The following is a 23918-nucleotide window of genomic DNA, read 5'->3' on the forward strand; positions in this document are numbered from 1 at the left end:
GCACCATACTTCTCGACGATAAGACCATGGCGACTGAAGAATTTATTAAATGATTTCTGAAGTAGATTGGTTTCAAAGCCTTGCTGTCTGAGTCGTAATGAAAGTCCACGGAGTCTACTGATGAAGTCAACTTTGGACGTGCAAATTCTAGCATATCTCACCAGTTGAGATATATAAACACCGTAAGCTGGATTGGCGGGAATGTTGCTGTCCATATGAGGAAAGTTGACAATGCGAAATGCAAAGTCCTCTCTCTTAACGTAGATGCTGATACGGAAGGGTGTGTTTTCGCCAGTCTTGATATTAGTGTGGAGATAACACACTTCAGTAGACGATGTGGAAGTGTCCTTAAGTTCCAATTCCGACGGGTAAATTGCGCTGATGTAATTTCCAAAGTCCACATTGTTAGCACTGAATAAATCGTCGATGTACCGAAAGGTGTTGCTGAATTGGATGGCTTTTGTAATATCCTGTTTCATTGTTTTGACCATGAAATCATACTCGAAGGTATGAAGGAAGAGATCAGCCAATAAAGGTGCACTGTTGGTGCCCATTGGTATACCAATAACCTGCCGGAAAACAGAGCTTCCAAAACGAACGTAGATGTTGTCGATAAGAAAGTCAATAGCCAGACAAAGCTCTCTACAGGAGAAGTACGTGAAAAACAGATCGAAACATGAATATAAAATGACCAAACAGTAATTTCAGATTTCTACTTCCTTTTTAATTTTTTTAATACACATATCAAATTTTCTATCAGGATAACCTCTATTTTTACGGATTTTAAGCAAAGTTCCAGTTATTTCTTTTATAACAAATATTGGCATCATGATATTTTTGCTAATAATGTGATAGCTAACTTCTTAATTTTATCAGCCACATTATCATGAAGTATTTTTCCTTTTAAGGTCACTTTAACGGTAAATTGATGAAATTTGGGTTCTGTCAAAAAATTCTTAAAAAAACATGGGATCTTAATGACATCAATTTTTGTTTTTGGATGTGTCCATCAAGTTATTCCTAGATCTTAGAGATGATGAGTACATTATTCTCTAGATTATTGGTGGCCATATCATGAGCTCTTTTAAAGTAATAGACGGGGGTGGGGTGGGGCTCCGAAATCCCCGGTCGCTTAAATCAAGAAAAAGCCCGGACTGACAAAGAAAAACCTTCGCGTAAACCATCTGATATCTACACTCAGACATAATATAGTTTAAACGAAAACTACTGATATGCCAAATTTTACCAAGCGTGTGTGTGGTTTGGCTGTTTGTTTGGGTGGGGTGGAGAATGACAGGGTATTCAGTCCAGGTTACCAGGGCATATTTATGTCAGGTGAGCCAGCTTGCTTTACAGCTTGACTACTGTAACCGGGACACTTAGAGATAGTTGACCAAATGGATTGCAGGAAAATAGCAATATATTCCAAGAAAGTTAATTGTGGGCTAATCAGCAGCTCGTAAATCCTGAAGAAATATTGGTAGCAAACGTTTTTCAAGAAAGCAAAGTGTTTACCAAAACAACGTTTTTCTGTTCGTTACTTTACATTTAACACCCAGAAGACATTACTTATTTGACACGAGCTGTTTTTTTGTCATCTACCAGTAATTTCTTCGCTACCACTACCGCGTTTTAAAATAACATGCAACGTCAAACCAAAATTATTAGTAACGTTTACGCTTTTCGCCTCCGTCATCACTCTAACGGACCTCTCAAGAGACACCGGCTTTGTTCAGCGCGTTCAAAAGTTCTCGTCTGTAGGTTTTGACTGGTTGATTTCGATCCATGTTGTTTATTTCGTTTCGTGGTAATTATCGGACTGACAACTAACTTTCTTGGAATGTATTGTTATTTTCCTGTAATCCAATTGGTCAACTTTGTCTAAGTGGCCCCGGTTAGAGTAGTCGCAGGTCGCTTTCCATTCAACAAGATTCCGGTTTGAAATTTCGGAAATTCCACGGACCCAATACGCTCTTCTCACGTATGGTAATATGCCCGTCTAACCTCGTTTCTGAGTAAAAAGTCCTTTGAAATGCTAATCAGACGAAGTTTTTGTATTTGAATTTCAAAAGAATTTTTACCCGTAAACGAGGTTAGACGGGCATATTACCATATGTGAGAAGAGCGTATGGAACGGTACATTCCTGTCAAAGACCCGACCCAAGCCACCGCGCGTTTGGTTATTGCTCTTGTAAGCAGGATGCAAAAGAGCGGTGCAGGGGACAACAATTTTGTCAAATGGAAAGAGACTTTTCGGTCCCACCGACCGAAACGACCAGAAAGATCAAAGAGGTTCACCTTCAAAGCTGGTCCCGAATATTCTAGTCGAACCAAACCAAAATGTCCGGAATTTTGGGTTGAATGGAAAGCCCCCGCACTGTAAGTTTTGGCTTAGCTTATGCCTTATTTGCATATACTTTATGTGACTGTTGGGAGGGCATGATGAATGCCGATGAACCTTAAATGAAATATGGTATTTGAACTCGTCTATGCCACACTGTTGGCAAAGACGAGGCGAAGCCTACGATCTCCCCTCTTCCCCGCAGCCATATATACAGGAGGAAATCTTTTAGCTCTCAGACGCAAGCAACTCTCGGTATTTTTGGTACGTTATTTCTTCCCATAAAAGACTGAGAGTAATTTGTCCAACAAAATGTTGGAGTTGTTGTTGCTGTAATTAAAATACAGACAAGATCTTGTGCTGCCGGCTGCTTGCGTCGGTTCTAGTATTGTGATGGCAGTTTTGTAAGTCGTTTTTGACTCTTTGAAATTGTTTTAAAGTTTCTGACTATGATTATTCTTTTCTCTTTGATTGTTGTTGCTGTTTAAAGGGCTCCCTACACCTACAGTGAACAGGAATTTAACATCAGGTAAGAATAGCAACGAGTAGGGCACTTCCTTATAGCTTAACAAGCAGGCAATGGTTTTTCTTTTAACACAAACACCCTTCGCTTTCTTCTTACAGTGGCCCCGAGGTTTACTGTGTCAAAATTCAGGCTACAAAAGGAACTGTTAGCCCTACCGGTCGGTAACTCAGTAAAACTTGACTGTTCCGCTAAAGGATATCCTCGCCCCACGATAGCATGGTACAAGAACGGAAAACTCTTTAACGAGAGAAGAGGTCGTTTGCTATACTTGGATGGAAAGTATGTGTTGCGTTTAAAGGACGTGGTACCGTCAGATACTGGAATATACACCTGTAACGTCAGTAACCATCTTGGATGGATCAACCATTCATACTATGTTCAAGTGAATGGTAAGGTGTTGCCGTGACTCACATGATCAACAGCCACAACCCCTCTTATCAAGAGCTTCGTTGCTTGGGGAGGGAGAGGTAGGGGAGGCGAGAGAGGAAAGGGCGGGATTTGGGAGTTCTATAAGTGTGGGAAGCAGGAGAAACAGGAAGGAACTACGCAGTAACGCTTTATATTTTGCAATCGAAAAAAACGGCTAAAGGGAGGAAGCCAAAAAGGCGGCTGGAGCCGGGAATGCAAGGTACGAGAGGAGGGAGCATTTGACATGACTCCCCTGCCCACAGGAGAGGGCAGGAGAGTCATACTCTAGCAGTTATGGTAGAAGGAGATGAAAGTAGCCGGCCAAGGATGGCTAACTAGCAGGCAGTTTCGGTCGGCTACCGGCATTTATTAACAGCCCTGTGTATGCTAGCGACGTCAACACTAATATATAGATTTAGCCAGGGCTAAAAGCGAAGCTCTCGATAATATTTATATTTTGTTCAAACAAAATATAAAATCGTGTAATGTTAGGCGGCGAAGGCAACGCCGGAGAACGGTGAAAAACAGCAATACGTCTAATTAGCAAAAGCAACTTTGCACGTGCAGCACACTTTTTTTGTACATTTCTTTGCCGTAGTTTTGCACGACTACAACGTGAAACTTCCAGAAACTTCTTAGTTACACGTTTTATGGAGGCTATGTTGTACTTTTTCTCGTGTAACTCAGATTCACAAACATTTACAGTCCATGGGGAATTGGAAGAAAAATCCGGTCGTTTCATTTTGGACACTCCTTCAGTCGAGTCTATTGTGCATATATATGCATGAAGTCCTTCAGCTTGTCATTACTTCAACGATACTCTCATAGTATGACCATCTTTTTTTCTCTTTCGTACACATAGAACGAGTCAGTGCCAAGCCAGTTGTCCTTCCGATGATAAACGCAACTGCTTTTGTTGGCGAAAGCGCCACGTTGCTATGCAGGGCATACAGTGATGCTATGCCTCATTTCCAGTGGATACAATGGTTTCCAATGCATTCCAACAGCTCTGGTTACAGCACTGAAGGCAGCAAATTTCAGTATGAAGTCATAAAACAGAACCAGCAAGCTTCCATTAATTGGCTTCGCACTAGCAATAGCAAGCATGATTTCCATGAAGTCACTTTGATTTTGGATAACGTTACAAAGAAAAGTGAAGGAAAGTACACTTGCATTGTGGGAAACGCACTTGGTTATGCTGTGCGGAACGCTTACATAATAGTTCACGAAAGGATTGGTAAGTAGCTGCCCATAATCATAATTATGGAAAAAAAACCGTCAAACAAGCGAAACTTAACCTATCTAATCCTTCCCCAGCAGCAATTCAACGCCCGACGGGCCTAGCTCCGTCGTGTGAACTTAATAATGGCTTCTCATTAGAAAACTTCAAAACCGTTCAAGTTATGACCGCCAAACTGAGTGAGTTTTCCTCAAATTTATTTGAGAACATTTTAAAGTCGTCGTAACGTATACGTCAAAATTGATGTTAACATAGCAACCGAATTTTGACAGCCTATTTTTCAAAATCTGCTTTTCTACTAAAGAAAAGGTTTGGTTTTGTTTATTTTTTAGTGAATAATTTGTGAAAAACAGATCGACACATGAATATAAAAGGACAAAACAGTAATTTCAGATTTCTACTTCCTTTTTAATTTTTCTAATACACATATCCAATTTTCTATCAGGATAACCTCTCTTTTTACGGATTTTAAGCAAAGTTCCAGTTATTTCTTTTATAACAAATATTGGCATCATGATATTTTTGCTAATAATGTGATAGCTAACTTCTTAATTTTATCAGCCACATTATCATGAAGTATTTTTCCTTTTAAGGTCACTTTAACGGTAAATTGATGAAATTTGGGTTCTGTCAAAAAATTCTTAAAAAAACATGGGATCTTAATGACATCAATTTTTGTTTTTGGATGTGTCCATCAAGTTATTCCTAGATCTTAGAGATGATGAGTACATTATTCTCTAGATTATTGGTGGCCATATCATGAGCTCTTTTAAAGTAATAGAGGGGGGTGGGGTGGGGCTCCGAAATTCCCGGTCGCTTAAATCAAGAAAAAGCCCGGACTGACAAAGAAAAACCTTCGCGTAAACCATCTGATATCTACACTCAGACATAATATAGTTTAAACGAAAACTACTGATATGCCAAATTTTACCAAGCGTGTGTGTGGTTTGGCTGTTTGTTTGGGTGGGGTGGAGAATGACAGGGTATTCAGTCCAGGTTACCAGGGCATATTTATGTCAGGTGAGCCAGCTTGCTTTACAGCTTGACTACTGTAACCGGGACACTTAGAGATAGTTGACCAAATGGATTGCAGGAAAATAGCAATATATTCCAAGAAAGTTAATTGTGGGCCAATCAGCAGCTCGTAAATCCTGAAGAAATATTGGTAGCAAACGTTTTTCAAGAAAGCAAAGTGTTTACCCAAACAACGTTTTTCTGTTCGTTACTTTACATTTAATACCCAGAAGACATTACTTATTTGACACGAGCTGTTTTTTTGTCATCTACCAGTAATTTCTTCGCTACCATTACCGCGCTTTAAAATAACATGCAACGTCAAACCAAAATTATTAGTAACGTTTACGCTCTAACGGACCTCTCAAGAAACACCGGCTTTGTTCAGCGCGTTCAAACGTTCTCGTCTGTAGGTTTTGACTGGTTGATTTCGATTCATGTTGTTTATTTCGTTTTGTGGTAATTTTTGGACTAACAACTAACTTTCTTGGAATGTATTGTTATTTTCCTGTAATCCAATTGGTCAACTTTGTCTCAGTGGCCCCGGTTAGAGTAGTCGCAGGTCGCTTTCCATTCAACAAGATTCCGGTTTGAAATCTCGGAAATTCCACGTGCCCAATGGAACGGTACATTCCTGTTAAAGACCCGACCCAAGCCACCGCGCGTTTGGTTATTGCTCTTGTAAGCAGGATGCAAAAGAGCGGTACAAGGGACAACAATTTTGTCAAATGGAAAACAATGGAAAAATTAGATTGATATATATTGATATATTGGCGTTGTACTTCTTCAAACTTTGCTTCTCGGGTGCAACGTGCCATGGCGATTCGCGCAATGCGTTGCAAATCCGGCAACCGCCTGTAAACAAAATTCATTGAGCTTAGTTGTAAGGTTTTTTTCTCCGTTTTTCTCTCTAAAACAAAACAAGGTAAACAGTAAAAACTGAGGGGAAACTAATTTTGAAGTTTCGAAGAAACAGAAAGACGTATGAGATGTTTTTTTCAAAATTAAAAAGAAGGATGACGGTGATTGAAATTAGCATAATTTCACCTTGCACGAGCTGCACGCATTTATAAAGTACACGTCATCTAGTTATGAAACACGATCTGCTGTCTTTTAGTTTTGCCATGGATGACATGGATGAGATTTTCCTTTGTGTTTTAGACATTAGTTAGTTGTTTTTGTTTTGGAATAACATCGACATTGGCGAGTAGCAGAACGAAAATACAATTCAGTGGTAGAGTCATGAAAGTAATAAAAGAAACCCTTTGAAAGAGATGTTTGTCTACTCCAACTAAACCTCCCGCAAAAAATAGCAATATTTGCCTCTCGGAGACAGTGTACCGGCACAAAGGAACGAGGAAGAAGTGCAAGAAAACAAGTCAAGCCGCCATAATTCAATGATAGCGGCAGTGTCTAATGTACAAACCACATCCAAGCCCTGACCGAAGTCGTAAACAAGCGACATTTCTAAGCAGAGTCCCAGTCCACTGCATCACACCTTTTTGCTCGGAGACGCTCGTTTCTTCGCCCAACCTTTATCCGCCCTGGGAAAGACCCCGCACTGTAAGTTTTGGCTTAGCTTATGCCATATTTGCATATATTTTATGTGACTGTTGGTAGGGCATGATGAATGCCAATAAACCTTAAATGAAATATGCTATTTGAACTCGTCTATGCCACACTGTTGGCAAAGACGAGGCGAAGCCTACGATCTCCCCTCTTCCCCGCAGCCATATATACAGGAGGAAATCTTTTAGCTCTCAGACGCAAGCAACTCTCGGTATTTTTGGTACGTTATTTCTTCCCATAAAAGACTGAGAGTAATTTGTCCAACAAAATGTTGGAGTTGTTGTTGTTGTAATTAAAATACAGACGAGATCTTGCGTTGCCCGCTGCTTGCCTCGGTTCTTGTATTGTGATGGCTGTTTTGTTAGTCGCTTTTGACTCTTTGAAATTGTTTTAAAGTTTCTGACTATGATTATTCTTTTTTGTTTAATTGTTGTTGTTGTTTAAAGTGCTGCCTACACCTACAGTAAACAGGAATTTAACATCAGGTAAGAATAGCAACGAGTAGGGCACTTCCTTATAGCTTAACAAGCAGGCAATGGTTTTTCTTTTAACACAAACACCCTTCGCTTTCTTCTTACAGCGGCCCCGAGGTTTACTGTGTCAAAATTCAGGCTACAAAAGGAACTGTTAGCCCTACCGGTCGGTAACTCAGTAAAACTTGACTGTTCCGCTAAAGGATATCCTCACCCCACGATAGCATGGTACAAGAACGGAAAACCCTTTAACGAGAGAAGAGGTCGTTTGCTATACTTGGATGGAAAGTATGTGTTGCGTTTAAAGGACGTGGTACCGTCAGATACTGGAATATACACCTGTAACGTCAGTAACCATCTTGGATGGATCAACCATTCATACTATGTTGACGTGCATGGTAAGGTATTGCTTTGACTCGCATGAACTACAGCCACAACCCCTCTTGTCAGAAGCTTCATTGCTTGGGGAGGGAGAGATAGGGGAGGCGAGAGAGGAAAGGGCAGGAGTTGGGAGTTCTATAAGTGTGGGAAGCAGGAGAATTAGGGAGGAACTATGCAGTAATGCTTTATATTTCGCAATCGAAAAGAAAAACGGCTAAAGGGAGGAAGCCAAAAAGGCGGCTGGAGCCGGGAATGCAAGGTACGAGAGGAGGGAGTATTTAACATGACTCTCCTGCCCACAGGAGAGGGCAGGAGAGTCATACTCTAGCAGTTATGGTAGAAGGAGATGATGGCAGCCGGCCAAGGATGGCTAACTACCCGGCGGTTTTGGCCGGCTACCGGCCCTTATTGACAGCCCTGTCTATATATGCTGGCGACCTCGACATTATAATAAAGTTCTTACTTACTTACTTACTTACTTACTTACTTACTTAATTACTTACTTACTTACTTACTTACTTACTTACCTACCTACCTACCTACCTACCTACCTACCTACCTACCTACCTACCTACCTACCTACCTACCTACCTACTTGCTTGCTTGCTTGCTTGCTTGCTTGCTTGCTTGCTTGCTTGCTTACTTACTTACTTACTTACTTACTTACTTAAAAACAATGTAAAATTAACACTTCAAAGTTGAAGCAATTCGATTTTGTGAAAAAAAGTGCTTTTGTCTGCAAAATGACTTCACTTTTACATGATTGTGTAATTCAGATTCACAAGCATTTACAGCCCATGGCGAATTGGAAGAAAAATGTGGCCGTTTCATTTTGGACACTCCTTCAGTCGAGTCTATTGTGCATATATATACATGTAGTCATTCAGGTTGTCATTACTTCAACGATACTCTCATAGTATGACCAACTACGTTTTTCTCTCTCGTACACATAGAACGAGCCCGTGCCAAGCCAGTTGTCCTTCCGATGATAAACGCAACTGCTTTTGTTGGCGAAAGCGCCACGTTGCTATGCAGGGCATACAGTGATGCTATGCCTCACTTCCACTGGCTACGATGGTTTCCATTGCATTTCAACAGCTCTGGTAACAGCACTGAAGGCAGCAAATTTCAGTATGAAGACATAAAACAGAACCAGCAACCTTCCATTAATAGCCTTCCCACTAGCAATAGCAGGCACGCTTTCCATGAAGTCACTTTGACTTTGGAAAACGTTACAAAGAAAAGTGAAGGAAAGTACACTTGCATTGTGAGAAACACACGTGGTTATGCTGTGCGGAACGCTTACATAATAGTTCACGAAAAGATTGGTAAGTGGTTGCCCATAATCGTAATTATAAAAAAAACCGTCAAACAAGCGAAACTTAATCTATCTAATCCTTCCCAAGCAGCAATTCAACGCCCGACGGACCTAGCTCGGTCGAATGAATTTAGTAATGAATTCTTACTATAGCTCTTTTAAAGAACGCTCTAACTATATGTTATTTTCTTCTCAGTATACATTCATATACGGGTAGTAGCCTACGATGGGCTCCTGTACGGCCTGAGTTTCGAGATACTCTCTTGGCAAAGCAAGGCGTAAAGCATAATCATTTAATTTTGAAAATGAGTATTAAAATCTACTTGTGAACAGACAGATATTTTCATAGAGAGTAAGACAGAATTTTCACACTCGTCAATGGCACCCTGTTGCCATGGTTACGAGATAGCCGTTATTGGTGACATGAGGTCTAGCCACAGAGCTATTTTTCAGCAAAAAGTGAATTTTTCGTACTTTTCTGTACAAAAATTGCATTGAAAACAGAAGCAAAATCACTGAGATTAAGTTATTTATCATAATTATACAGCTATTTTGATAAACGTTAAACGTCGGAAGGAAAACAAAACAGTCTTACATCTAGTAAACCATATATAGTCATCAGTTAGCCTGGGAAAACAGGTTTGCTCGCGAAATTACGTCGGAGAAACGAGCACTGAAATTCCACACTTGTGACGTATCACTACCTATGCAGATCTGTGTAATGGCGCTTCTGATTAGTTGAAGAAAATTTTCCCCCCGCATGACCAATCAAAAGCAACACCCAATTCTGGCTAATGATACGTCATCAGTATGGAATTTCTACAGATATTTCTGTTCCTCAGACGGCATTTCTCAAGTACACAAACGGTGGCGTCGCGAAGTTAGTGGAGTGATTTCAGTTTTACTGGCGAAAGAAGGATTGAAACTATCCACAAGTACTACTACTACTCATGACTTACAGGTTTTCTAGCTGCTCTTCTTCCGACATCGTTTGTTTGAAAAAGCTGTAGCCAACAAAGAAAAACTTCTACGTCAGAGTGCAAATTTATGAAACCCAACACAAGGGTGGATTTCCACTGTCGCGAACATTTTTACGAGCGTATGTGCGTTAATAAAATAGAGGCAATGTATGGAAGGTCATTCAACTTTTACATTTAAGCGCGACCTTTAATACATTGCCTCTATTTTATTTACGCTGGTAAAAATTACGGGGCAGTGGAAATTTACCTTTATCGTCTAACGTCATAGTCTTTGGGCAATGTTGCCCGGTCAGAAGTTAGTGATTTTTATTGTTTGATGAGAGCAAGAGCGCTGTTGGGGGAACAGTTTTCAGTTTTCTACCAATAACGTGAACCTCTAAGGTTCTGAACCTTAAAGGTCCTCTTAATAGGGAAGTTCCATTGTAATCTACCCAACTCTCGTTAGTCTATACCAAATTAAATTAGTTGAGGGTCTTTTTCAATATCCCAGCATCTCTCCCTTCTTTTATATCGTTATAGTTTATAATGATGATAACAATCTTAAGTATTAAAATCTTATTTACAATTAATTCACTTAAAAAAAACTATTTCGTCGAAAGACTATTCACAGTCAATTCCTTTCGTCAAAAAAACACTTAGTTTTGATTAGAAAAAAATTCATTACATTAAACAAAAATTATTCAAATTAAGAACATTTCATTTCAATTAAAACAATTTATTTCGATTAGAAAAAGACGAAACTATTTTCAAGGTCAATTGCATTCTTACGAAGACAATCACTAAAAACAAATCACTAAAAAAGGGGGTAATTAAATAGCGTTCACAATGTGTTAATGACGAATATTTGCCATTTAAAAGTAAGGAAACACATAACTAGTCCGATTGAATGGCTCCTTCAACAGCTTCGTCGAAAATAATAATAATAATAATAATAATAGTAATAATGATAATGATCATTATCATGATCACGATATTGATGATGATGATGATAACTCATTAAACGCAGCTTCTGGATGTCTAGCTGAAGTCTCCCTTAAACATCAAGTCACTGCTCGTGACCTTAGGTGTCTAAGACTTTGCGAAGGATTCTGGCTGTACCCAGTAATTAAGCACGCTCTCTGCAATGATTCTAAAAGACAGGTGACACCAATCTCTGCTAATCACTTGTCTATGCCTTTCGAGAGAGTTTCTATTGCAGTTATTATTGCACCAATTATGACTGGCACCATAGTTACTCTGCGCAATTTCCAGATCCGTTTCAACTCCCGCTCAAGGCCGGTCTTATTATTACTTATTATTATTAATTACTATTATTATAATTTATGACCGGAATAGCTAGGCCATTAGCTAGTCAATGCTGCAAATTAGATCAATACATAATGCGTGAGGGCACTAAGAAATTGTTTGTTTTCCATGCAGACGAAATCCGTAGCGAAGACGGAAGTACCTCCACGACCTTAGCAGCGAACTCAGGTTAGGTGAATTCAAAAGAGTCGAAATGGTGCCATTATGGTACCCATTGTAGGTCACAAGCAAATAAACATGCATGCATAACCTCCGGTGAGATGAAAAAGTATTGAAGTCCTTATAAGTTCTATTTTCTGTCTTCAACAGATTCGAACGAAGCTGGTGGTCAGAAAAGAGAGAGGCCTGCAGAGAAGAAAAGTTGGATTGATAGTTTAAGATACCCCTGGCTCTTGATTGGACTTTTGGTAACTGTGATTATCACTGTTATCACCGTTCCTGTTTGGTTTTGCTGGAAGCTTAAGAAAACTCGGGCCTCATCGCCACCTGCTATAGCCTCGCTTCGACAACGATACAACGCGCGGAATGAATACGTCGTTGTTCCAGATTTCAAATGAAATTCAATTAATTATGAAGATTCACAGTTACAGTTACAGTTGTGCCTCCCGCAATATATTAGTGGGAAGTTCGAACACATGGACTAGCCGAATGTACTTTGTTAGAAGATTCTAGGACGCGCCTTTGTCGCAATATCTAAATTGTAAGGAGGTCTTTGAAAACAGAACCTCCCAAAATCCCTCGTAACTTTTTGGGCAATACTTGCTGCTTCGAACAGTTATTTTTACAGAAATAGTTGTTGCGCCCCTGATATTAGTTGGGTAAACGCAATTTTAACGATGCTCATCTGTAGTTACTGCACCTCTTTTTTCATTGACTACTGTCCTCACTAAACACTGTAAATAAAAAAGATCGTTTTTAGCCCTAAAAATGATTGAGGTTGTTTCGTTGAGTAAAATACACAACCATTATTGTGGTTGGCTCCCTTAATAAGGGCCAATGCAGCTGCCAATGCAGTCCAATTACTTAGGACTGATTTTACACCCAAGGGGTGAATTGAGCCCTAGCGTCGACTGGAATTGACATGTGATGGGGCTTTTTTGGTGAACTGTGCTCAAATTTAAATGGCTCCAGAAGAGACTAAGTTAGACTGACGCCTGCAAATTATTAAAACTGGCTTTTAGTTTTGGCGACTGTACCACAGGGTCCCAGACTCACAACAGCCCACTGGACAGATACCAAATGATAAGTCCATTTGTATGGGAATTTATCGTAAGATTGATAAAAAGGTTAAAATGCACATACTGTAAAAAGCTATTAACTTGCTAAATGGCGTTTATAGCTAAGAGCATGAAACAGTAAGAAAGCAACACAGAAACGATTCTTTATAAGGTATGTATACTTTATTAGCTGTCTATGTACATTATTTTAACCGTTCTATTGATCTTACGATAAATTTCCATTCAAATCCTTATAACTTGGCTTCCAGTAGGCTCTTGTGAGTATGGACGCCCTGTGCTGAAACAGATCTGCAAGTTTAATTTACAGCGTATTATTTAGCAAGGCTGGCTTGTAACACACCAATCACCCTTGTTACACTGTAATAAAATAAAATATGAAAATACACCTTTTAATTTGAAAGTAAATCTTTATATCATTAGACCTAGTACCCTTTACAAAAATGACCCTTATTTCTCTCTCTTGATGCTTGATTTCTCTTCATAATTCTCTGAAAAATGTGTTTGAAATACAGTTGAACCTCCACTAACGGTCACTTCTCCACAGCGGCCACTTTTTCAGGCGGACAGTCCATACATTTAACAATTTATTTAATGAATGAGGCTGTGTATCTCATGAAGAATTATCTCCATTAATTGTTCATTTGATACGAAAGCCGAATTTAATAATTTTTTTATTATTCATTTAAAATAATTTCTAGTTTAAAAACATAGCTAAAACATGCTTAGCTCCATAAATGTTAAGTTCATCTTCGATAGTGCACGTTTAGGGTTAGTCGGCTCAGCAAATATTCTCCAAATAGCAGATGTCGTTCTTCGAGTTGTCTTCTTGCTGTTTTTGCTTGTTATTGAAACCAGTGAAATGTCCGCCATTTTTGTTTTCACAATGAAAAAAACTCAACCTCGTCCCCAGGTCTTCTCGGTTAACGGTGCATTAACCTTCCTTGAAGGTGCACTTTTGACGTTATCGGTTCATTAATCGCAAGATTCTTCCAAATTTGGTCATCAGTAGCTGGGTATGGTGAATTATCAGGCTTTTAGCCAATCAGAATCGGGGAAACATTTTGAATGAATAATAATGACTCTTATTTGGAGTTTTTAAACCTCTCTAGGATGGCCACCTCTCTAAAACGGCCTTTTTCTTCTGTCCCCGAGGTGTTAAAGTTAAGAACTCCCAAGGGACCGTGTCACCCCTTGCAAGGTAATCAAAGACAGTCTTGGACACTGGAAACTTTGCTGTGGATTCCGTATTTCATGATAAACTGGACTCTAGCACTCCTTGTCAGTGGAACTTAGATTCCAAGTTCCAGTCGGATGCCTTGAGCTTAATTACGGATTCCAAAGCACAGGCTAGGATTCCAGATTCCGGATTACCTTACAGGCCTTACATAGGTGAAAATCGTTAGCCTGCGACCAAGCTCTCCGGGGCGCTTTGGCGGCAGGGCAGGTAAAGGAAGGAGAGGTTGCAACTACGTCTCTGGAATGTGAATTCACCACGTCCAATTCCCCCGTAGCTCAACGTCGACTTAGCTGTCAGATTTCCGCCAATCAGCACGAAGCGGAAACGAGCGCAAATGTAAACAAACATTGAAAAACACGTGCCAAGGGTAAGAAAGAACAAAAAAACATAATTCGACATAATTATGAAATAAGATAAATGAATAATGAAATAATTTTCAAAAGGTGTTGACAGGCAAACAAGACACCTGTCAATAAACATTTCTTTTTTTATAGCTTTGGGTCTCACTATAGTGTCTTCGAGAGATTTTCCTTTTCGCTGCCGCGATGTTTATTTCTACTTTATTACTTACATTTCTTCTTGACCTGTTTTTCGGGTTAATAAAATTAGCCAGGTCCACGGACGGTCCAAAACAGGGGCCTTAGACCCAGGGTCCATGTTTTGTCCTTCCTCCAGCACCCCTTGGGATAAGGCAGTGATACGCTACTCTAACGTAAAAGACACTGTTTTTTACGTAACCTTGGCAGAATTTGGGCACGGTGCCCGGTGTTTTCGAGACCGTCAGACGAGGCAAAAACATTAAAATTAATTATGTTCACAACTACATAAGGGGTACTTAAGAAGTGAACACAACGCCTTTAAACGCTACTGTTCATGTTCGGGGCACTCAGAGACTTTCTAAAAGTCCTTTGCTTCCAGGCGGGGGGGGGGGGGGGGGGGGGCACGACTTAGCGAAATTTCGTGTACCTATGATCCACCGATTTATGACATCACATCCGGTTGCAGAGTTGCTGCTCTGTTTTCGCGCGAAGCACAATGATGGACGCCCGATGCTATTTGGTTTCCTCGTTATTTTTACCCACAGGCTAGCGGAATTATGTATCTTGAATGCCGAGAATATTAAGAAGGTATATAGCCGGCCTTTCAAGCAAATGTCATGACCAAACAAAGAAGTTTTAGTATTATTTTCACGATAAATATCATGCAGCTGCGAGGAATGTCATGGCGAGGCAAAAGATGTTTCAAAACGAGTGTCGTTAACGTTTTTCGGCTTTTGCGGCCTCTAATTTAGAGAAGTCATCAATCAAAATATAATTTCCTAAGCGGAATAGAATGGGGAAAACGCCGATGGCCACAGTTTAAAGTGTTCACCGCTAGAAGGCTGGATCACGCCCCGTAAAGTTGCAGAAACTTGCACTCAACTGCATGGTTTTGAGGAATGTCATGGCGAGTCTTTCGCTGTTTGTAATCGAGCGTCACTCAAGAGTTTGGCTTTCGCGGCTTCTGATTCATCGAAGTCATCAATCAAAATTGCCTATCCTGAGCGAAATTCCGTGGAGAAAAAGCTTATACTCACAGTTTAAAGTGTTTAACAGCTGGAAGGCTTTATAACTCGACGTAAAGTTGCTGCAAGGGCTCAGTCTTCTGCTGTTCGAAGACCCTCTGGCATGATGTCGCATAGAGAAGGCTAGTATACGTAGGTTGCTGATTTTTCTTTTAGTGCACGTTAGTGAATTACAAGGAGCGTAGAGTAGCGAAATACTAGAGTTGTTCAATGTTAGAGCGTGAGCTTTTATTAGTTAAGAGAATTAGATAATTTTTTAAATGATTGATGAAAGGGGAATTCTTAAAGAACAGGTGGTTATAATTAGAAAAGGGCAGTAAAACATCCGAAAGAACTACACTTTTTCTCACAGCTCTTTCTACTGGATCTCTAAAACTGTATTTTATTGTGTAAGAAACACATAAAATATAAAAAATGTGACAGAGAATAGACCGTTTGCTTTGGGAGGTGGTGCCCCAAGAGAGGTGGAGATATTAAGAGGGCCTACACCAAGAAGAACAATATTATAACAAAAACAATAATCTTGTTGATCAATTATTATTACTAGTAGCCTTTTTTGAGTACGATAGTATACCAGAAAGATACCACATGCCTGCAATTGCTGTGATCATAATTTATTGTTTTAGAGGGAGGCATGCAAGGTTTTGCTCAGGGGATTTCAGGGGTGGTAACAGCACACCTACACTGTATGACAGAGTGCATTGTTGCTTATGGGGGATTGTGAAACTTAATGACAGCAAACTTAATTTGCACAGATAAGCAAAATTGCATTGCCAGTTATTTTCTCTCTGTGTAGCAGGGGATAGACAGTTCAATTACATGTGAAGGACTGGAAGTATATTTTTTGCCAATTTTCCCTTGCGGAGCCTTAAAATCCATATTGTAAGACAGTTGTGCATAAGGGATATTTGCATTATTTGATTCTAGGATCCTTAAAAGTGGTAAGGAGAGGGGGTCTTCATGGCCAAAACAAACAAAAAGTATTTTATATGAAACTTGAATGAAATTTCTACCTGGTAGGGAGTTGTTAGGAGAAAATGGCCTCCCTGGAAAAAGGAAGGATATTTTTTGTTCTGTAATATGAAAATTTCATGTTAAGACTTGCACTTTTTGTTGCTAGAAACAATACATGTAAGCGATGGAACCAAAATTCGAAGGTTACTGCAATAATTCACTTCAGTAGAATGGTTTTTCTGTTTCCTAATAACAATGTTTTTACTCTGTAACTTTTTAATAAGGTTGACAGTGGTCTTCTTTTATTACAATGTTGAATGGCATGCCTGAGGGGGAGGGGTATGTACCTGTAGCTGGTGGGGCAAAAGGGAGTATCCAACAGAGAGTTCAAACCTTTTTAGGACAAATAGTCACCCAGTGCAGTTTTGAGTGAGCCAGTGATCATTTTTTTTTCTTTTGGCCATACATGGACAGTATTTTTATTTTTTGCTTTATACTTCAATTTAAATTTTTTCCTGTGTTTTTGGGTATGAAAATGTATGATAATGAGTATGACACAAAGGAAACTAAAATTATCCAGGGATAAAACTGAACCATAATAATAATGATATACCGCTGTGTATAATTAGTATGTATACAACAGTTTTTCTTCTAGTGTTAAAGGAAATACTGAAATTTTATTCACCTACTTTATTTGATTGATCATCTTTTTTGTGTCAAAAAGTGTTTACACTCCTATTTCAATCTTCAAACCGCTTGATTTGCATAAAAAGAGTGTTTTTTTTATTGTTCAGTAGCTCTCGGCTCAAGTTCATAATGGTTTCAAAACAAGCCACTGACCACCGGAGTTCCATTGGCTACTTGATTGTATGTTGCCAGCAATTCCAGTGCCCCCAGCCTCCAGATTCGGCTGCCTACTTTAAAACATTTTGAAACCCCTAAAGGTTATCTACTGACGGTGAGCTAGTATAATTTACAAAGGAACCCTACCAAAGGATCAGAAAGCCAAGCAAAGTAGTGTAGGATAAAGACTGATCATCTCAAAACCCACTCCCTATTCCATGGCACATACCTGTATAGAAGTACCATAACCTTCTCCCTGGGTGTTAAAGTAACAGTAAAGAGGGGTTTCAGGTGTAGCCTCTTGTCTTTGTTTTATTTTTCTGATTTGCTCCTCTAAAGGGAAAGATGGTTTGGCAAGAGAAAAGCAGAAGACAATTTGATCAAAGGATTTATTAATTCACATTTTGCTATTCCATCTGTTAAGAGGATTTTCTAACCAGGCCCGGGTTGCTCGAAGCATGGTTAGTGCTAACCAACGTTAAATACCATGGAAACCTATACATTTTGATACCTCTTAACCAATGGTTAGCGCTAACCAGGCTTGGAGCAACCGGCCCCAGATCATTATAATAGTCTGGAATTTATTAAAGCTGAAAATAAAAATGCATGCTGTTCTTGTGGTTCCTTTAAAAGACAGCCTTAAATAAATTGCAGGTCTGAAAAATGGAGTTGTAAATAAGCTCATCTGGCTATGTTAATTTTTGATAATCTTTTTTTCCATCAAATTTAATTACTAGTAAAAACCTGCAACCAAGAACCTGTATTTTCCCAAGTTAGCCTAAACAAGTCAGGTTCTTAAAGAAAAACTAATTAGCACAGATTTAGGCTACCGCAAAATTCCGAAAATAAGCCCCGGGGCTTATATTTTTCAAAGGCCCTTTTTGAGGGGGTTATTTTTGGAGGGGCCTATATTCGGAGGGGCTTATGTACGGAGGGAAATTTGCGTTTCAAAAATTGACTGAGCTAGCTTGTAGTGGAAAGGAAATTTACCATTTTTGCTTTATTTTACTTTGTATTCGAGGGCAAATTCCAAGTACAAGCCTCCCGGGGGGCTTATATTCGGCGGGGCGATTTAACGGAGGGTTTTTTGCGTTACGATTTTGGGGGGCTTATATTTGGAGGGGCTTATAAATGGAGGGGCTTATAAATGGAGGGGCTTATTTTCGGAATTTTACCGTATTTAGGTTCAGTCTCAAATAGGTCCTTATTTTCTGAAAAAAAAAATACTTTGTAGCTTTGAGCTAAAAGTATTTTATAGTGGCATTCAGCTCTCTCCTTAGTATATGTAAAACCTGTACGCCATCACATTGCAGTCAGAGTAATAATAAATATTATTAGACACCTATGCCTCAAAAGAGGACTTTGAATGTTGACTTATCTTACTTTCCCTAGTGTACACTGTGCAGAAGCTTTTTCTAAGAGATTTTATAAATGATGGTAATAGGACTGAGGGGAGTCCAATTCAGTCTGTAATCATACAAGTGTTACAAACTTGGACAACCACGAAGCAGGAGTCAGATTTGTTTAATCATGAGTATGATTACAGATTGAATTGGACGACACAGAGTCCTGTTACCAATTAATAATTATAACCGTTACAATTTCCAAGAAAATAGATGCATTCGTTTTTGGTGAAAGAGTGTTTGTTCATACCAAATGTCCAAAGTAAGGGAAAATATCACTGGTAGAGACACTGCCTAAATGTTGCATATTCATCCATTTTGGATTAATCCCCAGTTTGTTTGGGTAAGTGATTGTTGCTATGGTTATCATGATAACTTCTGTGATTGGTGGATTTAGCTGAGTGCATTTAATATGATTGGCTAACATAACTGTCCGATTACAGGCAACTATACACAATGATTAAAGAAAAATAAAGCAGTTAATGCACCAATCAAATTTGAGGAAATTGTAATGGTTATGATTAATAACCTGTTTCAAATTTGAGTGCTCTTTTATAAAGACAGCCTAACTGGAAAATTTTAGCTTGACAGGTTCTTAAAAACCAGTTTCTCAGTTGTGGATTTTTCCTTTATCCTTGTTGAGCTTAACACTACACGTCACTATGCTGGGTGTCAGCCAATCCCTTTTTTGTTTCTCCATGTCAATGAGGTCAGATAGGGATTTACATTTGGTCTTCTAGACCATGGTGCCTTTAATAGAAAGCTTTCTTCTCCTAATCAGGATCATATTAACCATCCTTTACTCTGACTGATTAATTGAGGGATGAAGAACACTAAGGGATGAAGTTGTCATAACACAACCACCAACTCCTTTCCACAGGAGGAACAGGATGCTTAGGGATGGAAAATAAACGTGAGAAACTGACTGAAGTATAGAGAGTATTCACATGACGTCACAGTGGCCATATTGGTGTCCCAAAACGATGCAAAAAGAGACCATGTTGGTGTCCCAAACTAATAAGCCAAGTGAGTGAATACTCTCTATTAAATTCAAGGTTAGTTTGGTTTCCTATAGTTGCATCTAGGGTGTTTGCCTCCGTATCTCCAAGGGAAATATGTGCAGCACAGCCTCCCCCCCTCCCCCCCCAAGAAACCTTGATTTCTTCAAAGCTGCTTAGTGCAAGATCATTAGTTTCAGTCTTTCCTGTGAAGTTTTTTAAGTCTTACAAAAAAACTACAGTTAACACAGTCGTCTAGTTAAAATTTGCTGATCCCTGACAAGAAAGTGAATGTCAGGGAAACAGACACTTAACCTTGAGGTCCTTGAAAGAGAGTTGGCATGTAAAGTCAAGAAATGTCTTACCAAGGACCAACTTTGAAGCACAGTACTGTACACTGGCCTAGACACTGTCAGAGGATTCCATCTAAACAGAATTGACATCCTGAACCAGCTCAACATGATTTCAGTGTCTTCTGTTGCTGCAGATTTTCCATAAACCAGAAAAGTGTATTCCTCGAAATGTCAGCATTCTTCCTTCCTTTTAACTTATTTGACAGTGAGTTGTACTTAACATTAATGTTTTATGGCTCTGTAACAACATTTCTGTCCTCATGGACTTTCACCTCTCTTTATGAGTTGTGTGGTAGATACACTTTTTAATACTTCTTGATATTCTCTTGTTTGTGCTCTTCTGTCATCTATTTTTGTCTTCCCAGCTAAGCAACATAAAATACATAATTTAAACATTAATACCCGGAGGACTAGCCTGTGCCACATACAGAACTAAACTTCTGGTTAAGTCCCCCTGTGAGACAGCACTGAAATCCTGCTTCTGGGCACCTCGTGGCCCACCTGTGAACTAGCACTTGCATATGTGCTATGATTGGCCTCTTAAAAATATCATTATCAGTGTGCCAATCAGGTTGAAGGGAATATCGAAAAACATTGTGATTGGCAGCCCAGAATATTGGCACGGCTTTGCAGATGTTACTAACCAGCAATAGATTATGTCTGCGACACAGGCTACACTGACAACCAGACTTACAGTGTAGGATTTAAATAATTATATATTGTTTATAAATTCAAAAGTATGCATATATTGAAGTCTTTAAAAATACACAAAATTCATTTTTTATACCTTAGATAATCGTCAGATAAAATAAGGTGCAGTACAGCATTATGAATGACCCTAACTGACACTTAATTCATAGAATGTAATTTACATCAAGAAATACAAGTAATTACCAAGCCAAAATATGTGTTTTGCTGCAGGAAACTTCTAACGTGTTCTAAAGTAACTAGACCTCTTATTGAGTGTCATATTACAGCTCTAGTGATCCCTTCAGACCTTCAAACCTCTAAAACAGTTGAAACAGCTGTTTTGTTTTTTCACTTTAATTTCATTCTTTTTGATTTACTAATTAATTACATAACTATAATCACTGTAAATCGTAGTTTTTTTTTTTTCCAACTGTAAAGGTCAAGAACCAATCAACACATGTTCGGGAGCGATACATTTTTCAATAAGTGTTGTAGTTATCAGTTAAGATAAGGAGTAATTTCGAACTAGTCATTTTGACAATATGACTTGTAGTGCATAAGGGTTTCTTTTCAGGTGCGTTACACTTGCAAGCTCAGAAAAAAAGGAAGGGTACAAACTTTTTTTTTTAGAACTTTAAAGAGAAAAGAATCTTTATTACAAAACCTCAATTAAAATCCTATTTACAATCAACCTGCTGTTACAAAAAATCTAAGTAATTCATCAAAAACACTATCTACAATTACATCTGTTACAAAAGAAACCCCTCGTCCGAATGCAAATATGGCGGACCTCTCGGCCGGCCTGGGTCTAGTTGTGCGAAAGCGAGGCTAGTTAGGCCTCGAGAGTTTTGTTTTGACTGCGCGTCTTAGCGATTGAGTCGATCGATATGGTTTGCATCGAGTTGTTGCATGCCTGAGGGCCACTAAAAAGAAGATTTTACTCTAGCTTGAATAGCCTTTACTTTCCCGAGATCTTTTCACAAAGAAACTTAAGGATTCATGCGATTCGGCGCGGCAATGGGAAGCACTTTACAGCGAAACTGTTATCGCTCACTTGCTTTAGATGAGAAGACTCACGAAAGTATTTGAATGAAATAATTTTCACAAGAGATGGTGCTTGTTTCAAGATGTTTGCATGGTCTGTTATTTATCCAACAAAAGGTAAACATTCTCGAGAACGGGAGCATCCGCGGTGGACGGTAAGATCTTTTAGATTTCAAGCTGAAGACAGCTGCATTAAAATATAACAACAACAATAACAATCGCCTGTTAATCCTACAAGCGTGACCTGTGAAACTATGTAAGAACCAGAAGAAAGCGACATATTTAAAGAACAGTCCTTGACCAAAATGCACTGAAAAAACTAACGGAGGAACCGTTGCCAACTAAGAAAGCAAGAAGAAGAAAAACGGTTCTGGAGAAAAAGAGCGTGCAAGTATTCGAACATTGTATTTGACCTTGCGCGTGATCTATTTTAGCAACTTGTCGAATGGTTTCGAGATAAACTAACAACGATTTTCCAAAGATTGCTTCTTTTATGGCAGTGCTCAAACTCTTGAACACAGGATCGTGAAGACTGTGAAAAAAATATTCGCCCTTGTTGTTTGTCATGGTGTCCCTGAGAGCGCCTACAGATTGGTAAGTCGCGACGGCGGATTCACTCGTTCTCGAGGATATTTACCTTTCCTTGGTAAGAAAACGGACAAAGCAAACTTGAAACAGAGCTATGAATCTTTCAGTTTTTCATTCATCATTTCAGTTATTTATTCATTATTCGTGAGTCTTCTCTTCTGAAGTGAAGCGAGCACACTTTCGTTCTTTTAAAAAATAACTCCGTGATAGTAGAGCGCCTCCATTCGCCGCGCCGAATCGCTTGAATCCATTTCTTTCTTCGTAAAGAACTTTGGCAAAGCGAAGATAATCAACTTTCGTCTCTGCTGGAGTTAAATCTCCTATCTGATGGCTCTTAAGCACGTAACAACTCGAAGGAAGCCATATTCATCGACTGAATCGCTAAGACGCGCAGTCAAAACAAAACTATCGAGGCCTCACTAGCCTCGCTTTCGCGCAACTAGACCCGGGCCGACCGAGAGATCCGCCATATTTGCATTCGGTGTATTAGAGAACAAAAACAATCCTATATATTATGAGTGAAGATAGAAAAAACTATTCATTTTCAAATTCTAAAAAATAGAAGTAACTTAACCTTACATAAAAGAGGAGATAGATATAATTAATAATAAAAGTTCAAAATTCTATAAAATTAAGAATTCCATTATGCAGAGATATTAAGATCCTGCAATCGAATTATACTAATGACGGCTAAACCAGTGTTCATAAAAAGCCCTAAGTATAAAAGCATATAGACACGTATTTCAGATATCCGCACTAGCGACATTTATTTTACAGTCTAATGATTGCTCTAGCTTGCTACGAAACGGCGTTCGCGAACCTCTGACGCATGCATGTACCGATCTTAAGAGTTCAAACGAGATCTGTGTCCTGAGCCAAGTGATTACAACATGATAAGGCTCGGTGTCTTTCTGAGCTATCTTGTCTGCGAGATGCTTTAAGAACCGCTGACACTCGTTTCCCATTCCGCCATTGGTTCCAAACACTAAAGGCGTAAACGAACCCATTTCGACATCTAACACCCGCTGCTGGTACTTGCGCTTCTTCTCTTCTTCTTGCTCTTTGAAAACTTCCGATGTTGGCTTGCTCTGGTAACACTTGGAGTTGACGTGCGTAACTCTAACATCAAAAAATGCCGTAACTCCTCTTGCCCAGAAACCTCCCGCTTTGATGTCCAACCTTGCCTCAGAACTTATAACAGCGCTCCTCAAATGAAATCGCTCGTTGTCCAGGGGTTGAAGGCGTGGTTCGATTTCGACATTATTGCAGATCTTGTCGATGAATGTCGTTAACAAGTTCCCTACACCATCATGTCTCTGCGCTACAAACCCCCCCTTTTTACAAGAGAGGGCGTGACTAACGGTGAATTTATCCCCACATATGCAATGACTTGGTAAATCGACTAAGGGTAAGTCAACGCAAGCGTAGCGAGTCTCTGAACTCTTGCTTGT

The 23918-nt window shown here is 39.3% G+C and overlaps 1 protein-coding gene across 1 annotated transcript in view; it reads left to right on the plus strand.

Moving 5' to 3' along the window:
• Window positions 1–1232: 1232 nt before the first annotated feature.
• The window catches only part of LOC140934491 (hemicentin-1-like), an 89108-nt gene continuing 66422 nt past the window's right edge, over window positions 1233–23918 (plus strand). The window contains exons 1-8 of the mRNA XM_073384107.1: window positions 1233–1335; window positions 2832–2870; window positions 2966–3256; window positions 4138–4512; window positions 7545–7583; window positions 7679–7969; window positions 8906–9280; window positions 11670–11723. Of these exons, the coding sequence (XP_073240208.1) occupies window positions 1233–1335; window positions 2832–2870; window positions 2966–3256; window positions 4138–4512; window positions 7545–7583; window positions 7679–7969; window positions 8906–9280; window positions 11670–11723 (1567 nt within the window). The remainder of the gene's footprint in view (window positions 1336–2831; window positions 2871–2965; window positions 3257–4137; window positions 4513–7544; window positions 7584–7678; window positions 7970–8905; window positions 9281–11669; window positions 11724–23918) is intronic.

The sequence above is a fragment of the Porites lutea genome, chromosome 4, assembly GCF_958299795.1.
Source record: "Porites lutea chromosome 4, jaPorLute2.1, whole genome shotgun sequence".
Classification (NCBI taxonomy): Eukaryota; Metazoa; Cnidaria; class Anthozoa; order Scleractinia; family Poritidae; genus Porites; species Porites lutea.